The 13,647-nt window shown below is 52.1% G+C and overlaps 1 protein-coding gene across 6 annotated transcripts in view; it reads left to right on the forward strand.

Annotated features, from left to right (window-relative positions):
- Positions 1-13,647, forward strand: part of ERGIC1 (endoplasmic reticulum-golgi intermediate compartment 1) — a 121,528-nt gene that overhangs the window by 70,327 nt on the left and 37,554 nt on the right. For 5 of the 6 annotated variants that reach the window (XM_025386953.1, XM_025386954.1, XM_025386950.1 and 2 more), the window contains exons 4-5: positions 8,054-8,148; positions 13,076-13,200. In XM_025386953.1, coding sequence (XP_025242738.1) covers positions 8,054-8,148; positions 13,076-13,200 — 220 coding nt within the window. Of the gene's footprint in view, positions 1-8,053; positions 8,149-12,926; positions 13,201-13,647 lie in introns of all 6 variants that reach the window. The other variant, XM_025386955.1, reaches the window with a different exon arrangement.

A 13,647-nucleotide genomic window follows, 5' to 3' on the forward strand; every position in this document is an offset into this window, starting at 1 on the left:
GGCTGGCCCTCTGTGGCAGGTTTGTGGCTACAGTGGGGTCAGTGCCCCCTCCTGTCACCGTGAGATTGTAACTTAAGGAAATGAGGTCACCGTTGGTTGGATCAACATGGCTCCAGCCCCAGCCTGTGGTTATCAGTGACATAAGACGCTTATTCTGGCCTGGGCCTGGTTGCGGGGGACGGGGAGGCACATTTGTTTGGGTGGTTGGGCTCCAACCTGGCTTTGGACAGGCCGGTAATTATCCCTGGGAAAGAGGCTTCACAGAGTGTTCTGAAACTCTGTGTTTCCAGGGAGCAGGACCCTCCTCAGGCAACCTGGCCACAGAATGTTCCAGCCTCTGACTGCCCAGTCTCTGACTGCTCTTAATAATTGTTAACCTCATGAGGTCCTGGGATTATAGGCGTGCATACTGTGCCCAGCAGGTCAGCACTTCATGATGGTCGTCTCCTTGATCATCGCAGGACCCCTCGAGGTAACTACTACTGTTCACTCCATGTTACACCTGGGGAAACTGAGGCACCAGGCGGCCAAAACCACATGAAGCAATAAGTGGTGAAACCCAGGTCTGTGCTGCTAAAGCCCAGACTCAGTACTTCTCCTCTGTTTTACCCCATTTCCCTGCCCCGAGCATTTCAGGGCCCCAGGCTCATGGGAGCCACTGCTTTTTGGTTAGAATAGTTGACTGGAGGACTTGGATGCACCCTTCTAGGGTGAGGTGGCCAAACAGGCAGATGGAAGCCTGGGAGGTGGGAACTTGGAGGTCACCTGGAATCATGTTCTCACAGGCTCCCCATAGGAGGCCGGGAGTGGGGAGCAGCAGCTTAACCAGGAGGAGGAGCTGGAAGTCTCCAGCTTGCCTGCCTTGAGCCTGGGTTGTGAGCCAGGCTGGGTAGAGGGCCCCAGGCGTCCCATTAAGGAGCATGAAGGACATAGCTCTTAGCAATAGGAGGCCTGAGGGCGTCTGAGTGTGGAGTGACGGGTTTACTTCTCGGGCAGCTCACCTCTTGTGAAGATGGGTTTGGTGTGGGGCCACCCAGAGGTCAAAGCCCTGCTGGGAGCTGGGGGATGACCCAAGTCAGAGGGGCTGAGGGTGCTGGGACTTTGGCTTTGGAGCAGGGGTGGGCAGAACCCGGTGGTTGGCTGCCAAGGGATGTATTTTAGACGTCCGCGTGGTGGGTGCTAGATGCACATACTTCGACCTGGACGAGTCAGAATTTGAAACTCAAGGTTCCGGAGCGCGTGCTTGCAGAATCTCCGTCCCTCCCTCCACCCCACCCCAAGCCCTTGCAGCGGGCCTCACTGCCGCCTAAGTTTCCATTTGATCAAATTTTGAAGCATGGAGGTCAGATACTTCAGGCAGGAATCTGAACTATTTAAGGGCTCTTCTAAAAGCAAATAAAATTGTTTTGTATAGATGTCATCGAACTCATGCCTCAGACTAGAATTTCAAGGCCCTCCACCACATTCCATTTACACTCTCCCCACCCACACCTCCCCGGGCCCTTGCGTACCTCTCCCTACAAGGCCACTGCCCACCCACACCCCACCCTCCCACGCACTCGCCACACTGGGCCTGACTCCATGACGCCATCTGGCGTCCCCCACCTGGAATGTGCTCCCAACGGCTCCACCAGCGTGCGCCTTCCCTGTGTCCTGGGAGTTCTGCTGAGGACTCTCTCCTCCACTCAGGCTCATTCCACCGAAGTTTGTGAGCACAAACTCTGTGCTGAGGCTCGTGGAGCCCCCGTCCTGGGGGTGTTGATGGGGGTGGGGGAGGCTTGTGGGACAGATGCAACTGGACCCCTAAGCACTCCTGTACCCTGCAGGCACCTGGGCCACGGCGGTGGCGGAGGGGGTGGCACACCTGAAGATTATGAAAAAGGACTAGGATGCCTGCATCACAAGTCCACTTGAGGGCCACCGGCCCCTCAGTTTTTCACCGATTCCCATCCCATCCAGGCAGTGCAATGGCTTGGAAAGAGCATGGGCTCTGGGCCTCCTGTCCTTGGGCTGGGATCCTGCCTCTGCCTCCTCCTGGTCCTGTGATCTTGGCCAGCCATCTGTGCTCCTCTGAGCCTGGTTTTGTCGATGTGAAGGGAGAACAGTACCCTTGTTAAACACTGGATCAACTCATTGAGCATCAATATTAATAATAATGATAAAACAGTAGACATTTATTGAGCACTTACTGTTTACTAAGACCACACTTAGCATTGCGCTTGTTCTCATTTGATCTTCTCAGCAACCCCATGGCATAGATACTATGATTGTCCCCATTTTACATCTGGGGAAACTGATGGACGGGAAGCCCCTTGCCCAAGTCAATCAGCCAAGAGGTGGCAGAGCCAGGATTTGAACCCTGGTAGCCTGGGCTTCCCTCGCGATGCTGTATTTTCTTTACCAAGAAGTGTCTGGAATCAGCCCTCGAGAGAGAGCTGAGTCTCACACATGCACACTCACTCACTGACTCACACTCACTAACATACACACACTCATTCACTCACTCATTCTCCTGCCCTGGGGCAGCCAACGGCTTGACCTGGCAGTCCTCCAGCAGCCCTGTGAAGTAGATGGAATCTTTATCCTTATTTTCCTCTTTCTCTCTCCTTTCCTTTCTCCCTCCTTCCTTTCCTTTCTTATTTTCTTATTTTAGTGAGGTATTTGTAACTTACATACTGCAAAGTGTACAAATCTTAAGGTAGAGGCCTAATGAATTTTCACGTGTGTTTACACGTGTAACCACTCAGATGAAGACATAATACATTCTATCACCAAAGGGTCCCTTGAGCCCCTCCCAGTCAGAGCCCCCACCACTATTATTCTGACTTCCATTGCCATAGATTAATTTTGCCTATTTTCAAACTGATTGAAAGCTTTTCCAATTTTACAGATGAGGAAACTGAGGCTCGGAGAGGTGAAGCAGTGTGTCCTGGGTCTCCCAGCTTCTAAGTGGCAGAGCCAGGAGGTGAGCCCACACCTGTCTGCCACTGCCTCCATTGGCCTTCCCACTGCCCACACTGGTGACAGGGGAGTCAGGCCCATGGAAGTCCTCAAACCACAATGAATCCACAAAAAACATTTCCTTTTCTTCCAGGTGGGTTGATTTCTGGCAGCCCGTTGGCCTTTTAAAATCAGTTCAGCCCTAGCCAATGAAGTTAGTTAGCCTTGGCAGGCCCTTGCCATGGGGTGGCTGTGGGCGAGCTTGTGGCGCTGGCTGGGGTGGCAGGAAGCCAGCAGCCTGGGAACATTTGCCTTGGACACGAAGGCGGCTTTATTGACCTCATCAGGCAGCCCAGGTGATTGAACTGTGTTTATCCCACAGCCTGGGGGCCCTCCAGGAAGGAGCCTGGGAGCAGCCAGTTCTAGCCTTACATAACCAGCCTGGCCAGAGCGCCGCAGGCCGTCCCTGCCCAGCACCGCTGCCCCCTTGTTCTGGGTGGCCCTCTAGTCCTGCGGAGCCTGTTCTGTGCTTATTCTGGTTAGGAAGACAGGGACCCACACCTGGGAGAGGCTTCCTGGGGCCTTGTGGGTGAGCTCACCTTGGCACCACACCTTGGATTCACTTTGCTCTTGGCTGAGGTCACCTCCAGAGGGTTGCCAGTGGATGACATCATCCCACAATCCCTCAGTGCTGTGCGGAGGCCCAGCCTCGCCAGGTGGGAAAGGTGAGTTGCTTCAAGGAAGAGTCCCAGGCGGCTTCCTGGCTGGGAAGGGAAGCCGAGGCTCTCCTTAGTTGACTGTGTGTTAATCACCCAGCAATTTCATTACTCAGCAGCTCTCCAGAGTTGCAAATTACAGCTGGGGTAGAAATTGGGTGCTGAAGGCCAGGGCAGAGCATTTGGCTGTAGGGAGGCGGATCCTCCTCGGGCCTGTTACCGGCGGATCTTTGTTCTTAGATCTGGGGTTCTTGGCCTCACGGATTCCAAGGAATGGAACCTTGGGCCATGCGGTGAGTGTTATAGCTCTATTGGAAGCCGTGGATCACGAAAGACAACTGTAGAACCCAGCGACCAGTGTTCAGCTCAGTTAGGATGAACCCGGGCACTTAGCCATCCAGGAACAACGGCGAGCCTCTAGCCCGGTCGGGAGTGGCAATGGGCGCCTCGCTGGATTAGAAGCGCAGCAGACACCCTGCTGGATCCAGAGGGGGAGAAGTCAGCAGCGGGTCTGTGACGGCTGCGATCAACAGTGGTGGACTGCGAGCTAAAGCTCAGCTTGAGCTGGAACAAACATGGACCAGAAGAGTGTGCAGTTGCAGGATTTAATAGAGTGAAAACAGGGCTCCCGTACAAAGGAAGGGGACTCAAAGCGGGTTGCCCGATTCAGCTCGAATGCCTGGGTTTATATCCCGGTCATTGTCCCTCCCCCTGTGTTCTCAGGTGATAGATGATTTGGCTGTTTCTTTACCTCCTGATTTTTAGCCTAATTGGTATTTTAGTGAGCTCCCTTTACTACCTGATTGGTCAGCTGTGAGCTGAGTTACAAGCCCCGTGTTTAAAGGTGGGTGCGACCACCTTCCCCAGCTAGGCTTAGGAATTCTTAGTTGGCCTAGGAAATCCAGCTAGTCCTGTCTCTTATAGCCTCCTGGGCTCCTGTTTGCCCCTCTCCCTCCAGCTTCTTCGTTCTTGGTGGCCTCTGATTGGAGCCAACAGTACAAGCAAGGTCAAGCGCAGGCCCGTGTCTCCCCTCTCCCATCCTAAGGCTTCCCAGGACCAGGGCCCTCCTTCATTTTCTTCCTTGACCCTGATGCTGAGGAGAGGACTGGGAGGCAGCCTGAGCTGTGGAAAGCCCGGGTTGAGATTCTAGCTCAGCTACTTGCTAGCATGTGACCCTGGGGATGGGACACACCCTCTCCGAGCCTGTTTCCTGGTTTTAAGATGGGGCTCAGGGCATTTCACAGGCGCACACGGGACGGCATGAATGCGTGTAGTCGGCCTCCTAACTTAACGAGTGGGGGCCCATCTGTTGCACGCTTGTCTCTGGGAATATCCTTGTGGGCCCCACAGAGAAACAGGCCCCAGGCGTCTTTCAGAGCCCACCATTCCTTGTGAACAGCATCACACCAGGTGTTAGGGGTGCAAAGATGTGGTCTTAGTAAAAACGAAATTCCTTTGCTTTGGTCCTACTCATTCTTTCCCTAAGATGTGGCCATTTACAAAGCTCTCTTGGAGTCTTCATTGCTTAGATAGAGCAGTTCTCTTTTATTTTACAGCCAAGGGACGGGACCCAAGGGGCCTAATAAATGTTTAACCACAGCCCAGCCACCTGAAGCACTGCCCCCTTCAGCTGCCCCCTCCCCCCGGCCAGGCCTTTAGATTTGGTTCCCTCTGGGTGGGGGCATTATTGGGAATCAGATGCGGCCATCAGACATCCCAGCAGCTACTCCGGGATGCCTCCAAGACACCTGGGCTCGGCACAGCCTCTATCTCTCAGTCCCTCTCCCTCCTGCTTGTCCTGCTCCTCTTCTAGAGGCTCTCAGCCCAAAGAATGGGTCCAGGAAGAAACGCAGCAGTGTGTCTGCATTCCCCACTCACCTCACCTCCCTCTGCCCCAGTCCCATCCATCAGCAAGTCCAGCCTGCTCTAGGTGGGTTCCTACAGCCCTCCTCCTCTCCATTCCCATCCCACCCCGTCCAAGGCGCCGCCATCCCCCGCCTGGTCTCCCTCCTGCACAGCAGCCCCTCCAGTGGGTCTTGCTCGCAGCAGCCAGAGGGAGCCCAGGAGAGTGCAAGCCTGACTCCGTGGCTGTGCTCCTATCAAGTCTAAAGGCCTCCGCCGGGCATGGTGCCTCATGCCTGTAATCCCAGCACTTTGGGAGGCCGAGGCAGGTAGATCATCTGAGGTCAGGAGTTCAAGACCAGCATGGCCAACCTGGTGAAACCCCACCTCTACTAAAAATACAAAAATTAGCCAGGCGTGGTGGCGCGAGCCAGTAGTCCCAGCTACTTGGGAGGCTGAGGGAGGAGAATCACTTGAACCCGGAAGGCGGAGGTTGCAGTGAGCCGAGATCATGCCACTGTACTCCAGCCTGAGGGACAGAGCGAGACTCTGTCCAAAAAAAAAAAAAAAAAGTCTAAAGGCCTCATGCAGCCTCCTTACACTACAACCATGGTGACCTTCATTCAGTTCCCCAGACCCACTGTGCCCTCCCCAACCTCCAGGCCTTTGCACATGCTGCCAGGATGATGCCTACGCATCCCCCAGACCTCAGTCACACCTCAGAGAAGTCTTCCCAGCCCCTTCTCCCCAAAGGTCAGTGTCCCTCTTACAGCCCCCTGCAGCTTTCTGTCAAAGCAGTAATCAGCGCTGGGAGTGGCAGCATATTTATTTAGGAGCTGAGTGATGTCTGGTTCTTGTGTCTATAAGCTTGATAAGGGCAGAGACAGCGTCTGTCTGATTCATTGCTGTTTCTGGCTCCTGACAGGTAGTAGGTACTCAAAAAGTATTTGTTGAGCAAATTTGGATTGCTAACAGATGCCAACACTGTGCTGCTGACAGCCAGGTGACATGGCTGTCTGTGGAGCCACCTGCCCCTAACTATGGCCCATGCAGTCAACAGAATAATGACTCCCTGCCCCCAGTGATGTCTAGGTCCCTGATCCTGATGCATGTGGCCGTGTTACCTTGTATTCAAAAGAAACTTTGCAAATGTGATTACATTAAGGATCTTGAGATGGGGAGAGGATCCTGGGTTAGCCAGGTGGGCCAGATGAAGCACTTTGGGAGGGTTATGGGGTGGGGAGTGCGGAGCAGTGGATCACGAGGTCAGGAGTTCGAGACTAGCCCGGCCAATATGGTGAAACCCCGTCTCTACTAAAAATACAAAAATTAGCTGGAGTGGTGGCACGCGCCTGTAGTCACAGCTACTCGGGAGGCTGAGGCAGAAGAATTGCTTGAACCTGGGAGGTGGAGGTTGCAGTGAGCCGAGATTGTGCCACTGCACTGCAGCCTGGGTAATAGAGCGAGACTCTGTCTCTGAAAAAGGAAAAAAAAAAAAAAGGTAGAGGTCAGAGAGGGGGGAAGCTGCTGGCTTTGGAATTGGGAGGAGGGGCCACAAGCCTAGGCAGCACCTAGAAGCTGAAAAAGGCGAGAAAATGCATTCTCCCAGGAACACAGCCCATCTTAGACTTCTGACCTCCGAAAGCGTAAGACAATGAATGCCTGTTGGTTTAGGCCGTTCACTTTGTGATAATTTGTTACAGCAGCCACAGGAAATTAATACAGCCATCCAGTTGCTTCTCAGAACCGGTTCTGCCCCTAGGGATGAGCATCAGGGAATTCCTGGCTTCCCAGCTGGGGGGAGGGGACCTCAAGAGAGGAGGCAGTAAGGTCCTCTGTGCCTGTTGGCGCCAGGCCCTGATCCCTCATAAGACCCCTATTTCTCATTTTAGTGTTCGAACCACCTTATTTGTAGTGGGTGGTGTTATACCTACTTAACAGGTGGGTTCACAGAGGTGAGCATAGCAAGTACCAGACCCAGGATTTGAACTTGAATCTGTCTGACTCTGAAAGATATGCTCTTACCACTATGCTATCCCCAGCCCTCCTCTCTTTATTTTATTTTTTTTTTTTTTGAGATAGAGTTTCACTCTTATTGCCCAGGCTGGAGTGCAGTGGTGCAATCTCCGCTCACTGCAACCTCAGCCTCCTGGGTTCATGATACTCAGCCTTCCAAGTAGCTGGGATTTCAGGCATGCACCACCACGCCCAGCTAATTTTGTATTTTTAGTAGAGACGAGGTTTTGCCATGTTGGTCAGGCTGGTCTTGAACTCCTGACCTCGGGTGATCCACCCACCTTGGCCTCCCAAAGTGCTGGGATAACAGGCGTGAGCCACCGTGCCCGGTCCAGCCCTCCCCTCTTGAGAGGTAAGGCTGCATTTGAAGAGTGCAACCTAGACCCATGCCTGAGGGCACAGGAAGTGCAGGCTCTGCCCAGATGGAGTCTGGATTATCTAAGTTGTGGTCGCCAAGTGAAGTGATCCCTGGCTGTCCCCTGCAGCTGAGATCTTCGTCCCCATCTCAACAAAGGTTCCTATACTTGTCTCTCCCCTAGTGTGAACGAGCTCTACGTCGATGACCCAGACAAGGACAGCGGGGGCAAGATCGATGTCAGTCTGAACATCAGTTTACCCAATCTGCACTGCGAGTGTGAGTACTCCACACAGTCCCTCCCTCCAGCAGGACACCTCCTCAGGGCAAATGCATGTGTGCAGAAGTGGCAAGATCTCCAGGACAAGCCAAGCCAACACATGGTTCTCCCCACTCTTTTTTGGAGGAGAATATAATGAGTATGCATGCACTTGGAGGTTTTCTGGCATAAAAAACACAAGACACTACTCATGGGGGTTACCTCTGGAGAGCAGCTGTGTGGGTGCAGCGAGGCAGGGAGTCTCTTAGGGTCATGTTACAGCTTCGCAGCAGAGCCTGAGTCTCATGGAAGTGACTTGTTGAGGGAGGAAGCTGTAAGGGAGTGAGAGATGCAGGATAGGGCAGTGTAAGAGGATAAGCAAAGATGTGTGTTCAGCTGAAGTCCAAACTCAGCCTGATCTCACAGGATACTGGGGGGTGTGAATGACACCATAGCATTTGTCACACCCAGTAGCAATGGGACCAGGCTGTTATTATCCATGTCATTGGGTAATGGCTGCAGAGTGGTATGTGTGGCAGGGGTCACATCACCTCCCAAGCATCTCAAGCAAGAAGACCTCTGGTCAGCCAAGAGCATTCATCTGGAGAAGAGTGCAGCTCTGAGTCGTTGGCGGCCGACACCTATAGAAGCCGGATTGGTCCACCATCCATGAGAGTGCAGGACAGGGCTCTAGAGCACCTGCGACAGGGGAGGGCTGGGAGATTCCTTTTTTGACTTCACACCTATTTTGTTTTAACCAAAAGAATGAAATCTTTTTTTTTTTTGAGACGGAGTTTCACTCCTGTCACCCAGGCTGGAGTGCAGTGGCGTGATCTCGGCTCACTGCAACCTCTGCCTCCTGGGTTCAAGCAATTCTTCTGCCTCAGCCTCCCGAGTAGCTGGGATTACAGGTGCGCACCACCATGCCAAGCTAATTTTTGTATTTTTAGTAGAGATGGAGTTTCATCATGTTGGCCAGGCTGGTCTTGAACCCCTGACCTCAGGTGATCCACCCACCTCAGCCTCCCAAAGTGCTAGGATTACAGGCATGAGCCACCGTGCCCGGCCCAGAGTGAATTACTTCTACAAAACAAAACTCATTTGAAGTCTGATTTGGAGTCAGATCCTGGCTCCTTTGCTGGCTAAAACTGTGACCTTGGCTAAGGTGACTCTCTGAGCTTCAGGTTCCTCATCTGCAAAATGGGCTTAGTAATGTCTGTTGTCTGAGGTTCTTGGGAGAATCTAATGCATTGTCCCCAGACTCGTCCGCGAGTAGACTGGGCGCCCTCTCCTGGACTGGGGTTCCAGCCGTCCCTCCTCCCAGCCTGGCACGGAGCCTGCTGCAGGCCCTTCTCTGCCCACCCCCTCTTCCTGTTAAAGGACACAGCTGAGAGAACACTGGGTGCACCTCCGGCCAGAGATAGGGAGAGTCTCAGCCCTGTCATTGCTTTGGGTGAGATTTACGTCACAATTTTGAATCCTCGCTGGGCCCCAAGCCAGGGAACCTGTCGAAATAGGTCGGTCTTATTTTTTGTTATTTTTTTTTCTTTCACTTAGAAAAATAATTCATCTGGCAGGTTCTCATTCAGGAGTGACTGTATCTCTGGAACAAGGAAATTCTTAGTCAGACCAGAGGACTGGGACCAGTGGGGTAGGAAAGGGAAGAGATGTGGTTCCAGGAGAGGCCAGGCAACCTCTACCCCGTGCCCTGCCATGCCCTGCTGGATCTGTGGGCTATAACCTGAACCCCCAAGCCCCTCACCCCTGCTAGAGCCCAGCATTCTGGCTTTTCTTTAAAAGAACATCACATTTTTATTGTAGGAAAAAATGCATGCTCGTCATTATACTTCTCGAAAACACAGGGAAGCAAAAGAGATCACCCGTAATTCTGCTACCTGACAGCGGTGTCGGTGGCATTTTCACATCGTTCTGTCCAGCTGGCCTTCCTCTCTGTGTTTCTCAGCATAGCTGAGATTGTGCTGCATGTATGATCTCATATCCTGCTTTTAAAAATAATATTCTTCATTATACAACTAATAGAAGAATACATGTTAATCTTAAAATAGACATACATTCAAAAATACAAAAATAATATGTTTTTTAAAAAGCAAAAGTACCCCTCCCCTGTCTCCCTTCTTGTCCCAGTATGCCATCTTCCCCAAAGGACACCGCTGCTAGAAGGTGGGTCCCTATTCCCCACCTCTACATGTGTGTGTGTCTGTGAACACATATTGGGTTTGGGTTGTTGTTGTTGTTTACATAATTAATTGGGACCCTACCATGTGGGAACCTTCTGGAGTTTCTGGGGTTTTTTTTTCTAGCTAGTGTTTTGGAGCTGTTCTCATATTACTCATAATATGAGTAAAATAATAACAGCTGCCATTTATTCTGTTCTTCCAGGCCAGGCCCTGCCCTGCATCCTTTGGCTATATTAAATGCATTGGGATTTGAGGTGTCTTAGCAGAATGGCTGAAGGGTGTGGGCTCAGAAGCAAATCCACCTGGATTTCATTCCAAGCTCTGATGTTTCCTAGCTGTGAGGTATCTGTGCCTCAGTTTCCCTAGGTGTAGAATGGGACTGATAATACTGTCTTCCCCACAGGGGTGTTTAAATGGTGTTTCGTTTGTTTGTTTGTTTGTTTGTTTGTTTTGAGACAGAGTCTCGCACTGTTGCCGGAGCTAGAGTGCGATGGCGTGATCTCAGCTCACTGCAACCTCCACCTCTCAGGTTCAAGCCATTCTCCTGCCTCAGCCTCCTCAGTAGCTGGGATTACAGGCGCCCGCCACCATGCCTGACTAATTTTTTGTATTTTTAGTAGAGATGGGGTTTCACTATGTTGGCCTGGTTGGTCTCAAACTTCTGACCTTGTGATCCACCCGCCTCGGCCCCGCAAAGTGCTGGGATTACAGGCATGAGCCACCACGCCCAGCCAAGATGGTATGTTCTTACATAAAAAGCACTTAGAAGAGAGTCTAGCACATAGTAAGTGCTGTTTTACTTTTCTTTTCTTTCTTTTTTTTTTTTTGAGATAGAGTTTTTCTCTGTCGCCCAGGCTGGAGTGCAGTGGCACGATCTCAGCTCACTACAACCTCCGCCTCCTGGGTTCAAGTGATTGTCCTGCCTCAGCCTCCAGAGTAGCTGAGATTATAGGCACCCACCACCATGCCCAGCTAATTTTTTGTGTTTTTAGTGGAGATGGGGTTTCGCCATGTTGGCCAGGCTGGTCTCGAACTGCTGGCTTCAAGTGATCCTCCCACCTTGGCCTCCCAAAGTGCTGGGATTACAGACGTGAGCCACTGTGCCCAGTCCTGTTTTACTTTTCTTTAACCCTCACAACAAGCCTGTGATAGAAGAGGAAACTGGGGCACAGAGGTTAAGTAACCTGCTCGAGGTCCCAGTGCTAGTAACTCAGCCACTGATCTGCTCTGAGCCTGCTCCATGCACCTGCATTTAGCCAATTTTTTGTACCTGCCTGCTGCACAGCACTGGGAAAGAGGGCTGTTCCACTGGCTCCGGTGACAAACAGTTGAATTGCTTCCGATTGCCACAATTTCAAATGAGGTTGCCTGAGCAGCTTTGCACAGACATCTGGACACACACTGTGTATCTAGAGGACAGGCTGCCAACACTGGAACTGCTGAGTGAAATGGGGACCTGCTTGTGTTTTCTCTAAACGTCACATTTTACCATTGGCATTTCCCGTGTCCTGTGGAGCGTGAGGGTCATTTTGAATGGCTCCAGCACGTTCCCTTCTATGGATGGCTCCTCATTTACTTCTCCATCCCCATCGAGGAACACAGAGTTGTTCCCATTGTTCCCATTTAAGGTTGGCCCTCTTTAAAATTGCTTCCAGCTGTTCTTCCTCTGTATGGCACCTCCTTTTTAGCGCTCCTGCCAGGGAAATTCCTGCATTTCCATAGTTCACAGGAATCCTCTCACCGCTGGCGAGTTGGACCATCTCTGGGGATGAAGTTGGCATTGGCCTGCCCATTTTACAGATGGGGAAGCCATCTGAGTCACAGTGAGGTGACAGAGGGCAGGGCCTGCCTTTTCCCTTTGTGCGTCCCTGGTGCTTATCATAGGGCCCGGTAGCATAGGCGATGGGTAAAGGAATGTGTGAATGAATGAATAAGTGAATGATGGATGAGTGGATGGGGGCCTGAGCCTATTCACCCCATAACTATCTGAAGGCCGGGAATGGTGGCCCACACTTGTAATCCCAGCACTTTTGGAGGCTGAGGCGGGTGGATCACCTGAGGTCAGAAGCGAGACCAGCCTGGCCAACATGGTGAAACCTCATCTTTACTAAAAATACAAAAAAATTAGCCAGGCGTGGTGGCGGGCACCTATAATCCCAGCTACTTGGGAGGCTGAAGCAGGAGAATTGCTTGAACCCAGGAGGCAGAGATTGCAGTGAGCCCAGATCGTGCCATTGCACTCCAGCCTGGGCAACAGAGCGAGACTCTGTCTCAAAAAAAAATAATAAATAAATAAAAAGACTATCTGAGATCCAAGAGCTAACATTTATTAAGCACTTTCCACCTCGCATCCATCAGACCCTAAGCATTTTCTACACCTGAACTATTTGATCCTCATAATCTTCCAAGGAAGGTTCAATTATGGTCACCCCCCATTTTACAGAGAAAGAAACTGAGGCATCCAGAGGTTAAGTACCTGAGGCAGAACCCAGATTCAGAGGACCAGTATGGCAGACCCCCAGGGTGGCCCCGGGACCCCTACTATGCCCTGCCTCCCCTCAGCCTCACATTTAGCAGAGTCATTATTCTGTCCCCTGTAGTCTTTGGACCCCAGACCATGAGCTCCTGGAGGTCCCCAGCCTGGCCTGTCCCTGGAATGGATGAATGAAGGCTCCCAGAGAGAACAGGCTGGCCCCCATCCTCCCGTGTCTCTGGGTTTGTGACTGTTGTCTCCCTTTGGCTCCTGCAGTGGTCGGGCTGGACATTCAGGATGAGATGGGCAGGCATGAAGTGGGCCACATTGACAACTCCATGAAGATCCCACTGAACAATGGGGCAGGCTGCCGCTTCGAGGGGCAGTTCAGCATCAACAAGGTACGGAAGCCCTGCCTCAGCCCTTTCTACTTGCTCCCCATTCCCGCTGTCTCCTTGCTCCCTGGAAACTGGTTGTGGAGGTATGCACTCACTCGACCTGACCCCGACACAGCCCCCGGCGAGTGAGGGTTCGTGCCCACTTGCCTGGCCGTCCCTGCTGAGAATCTGGATGCAGGCGTCCAGGCTTCCTGCAGTTTTAAGTCCCTGATGGCTGGTTCAGGAAGGAGCTACTCTTCTCCCCAATGAGGGAGACAATGGTGAGAAGACCTGAGGATTTACAGCCCCCACCCCTGGGTTCAAGTCCCAGTTCTACCCCCTCTTGGCCCCTACAAGTCACTTGACCCATTTTAGGCTGAGGATGTGATGGTGATAATAATATCAGGATACCACCCACTTCACAAGTTTGTGTGGGGATTAAATGAGCTAATGCAGATTCATTCATTCAAA

This window comes from Theropithecus gelada, chromosome 6 (genome assembly GCF_003255815.1).
Source record: "Theropithecus gelada isolate Dixy chromosome 6, Tgel_1.0, whole genome shotgun sequence".
In the NCBI taxonomy this organism is placed as follows: Eukaryota; Metazoa; Chordata; class Mammalia; order Primates; family Cercopithecidae; genus Theropithecus; species Theropithecus gelada.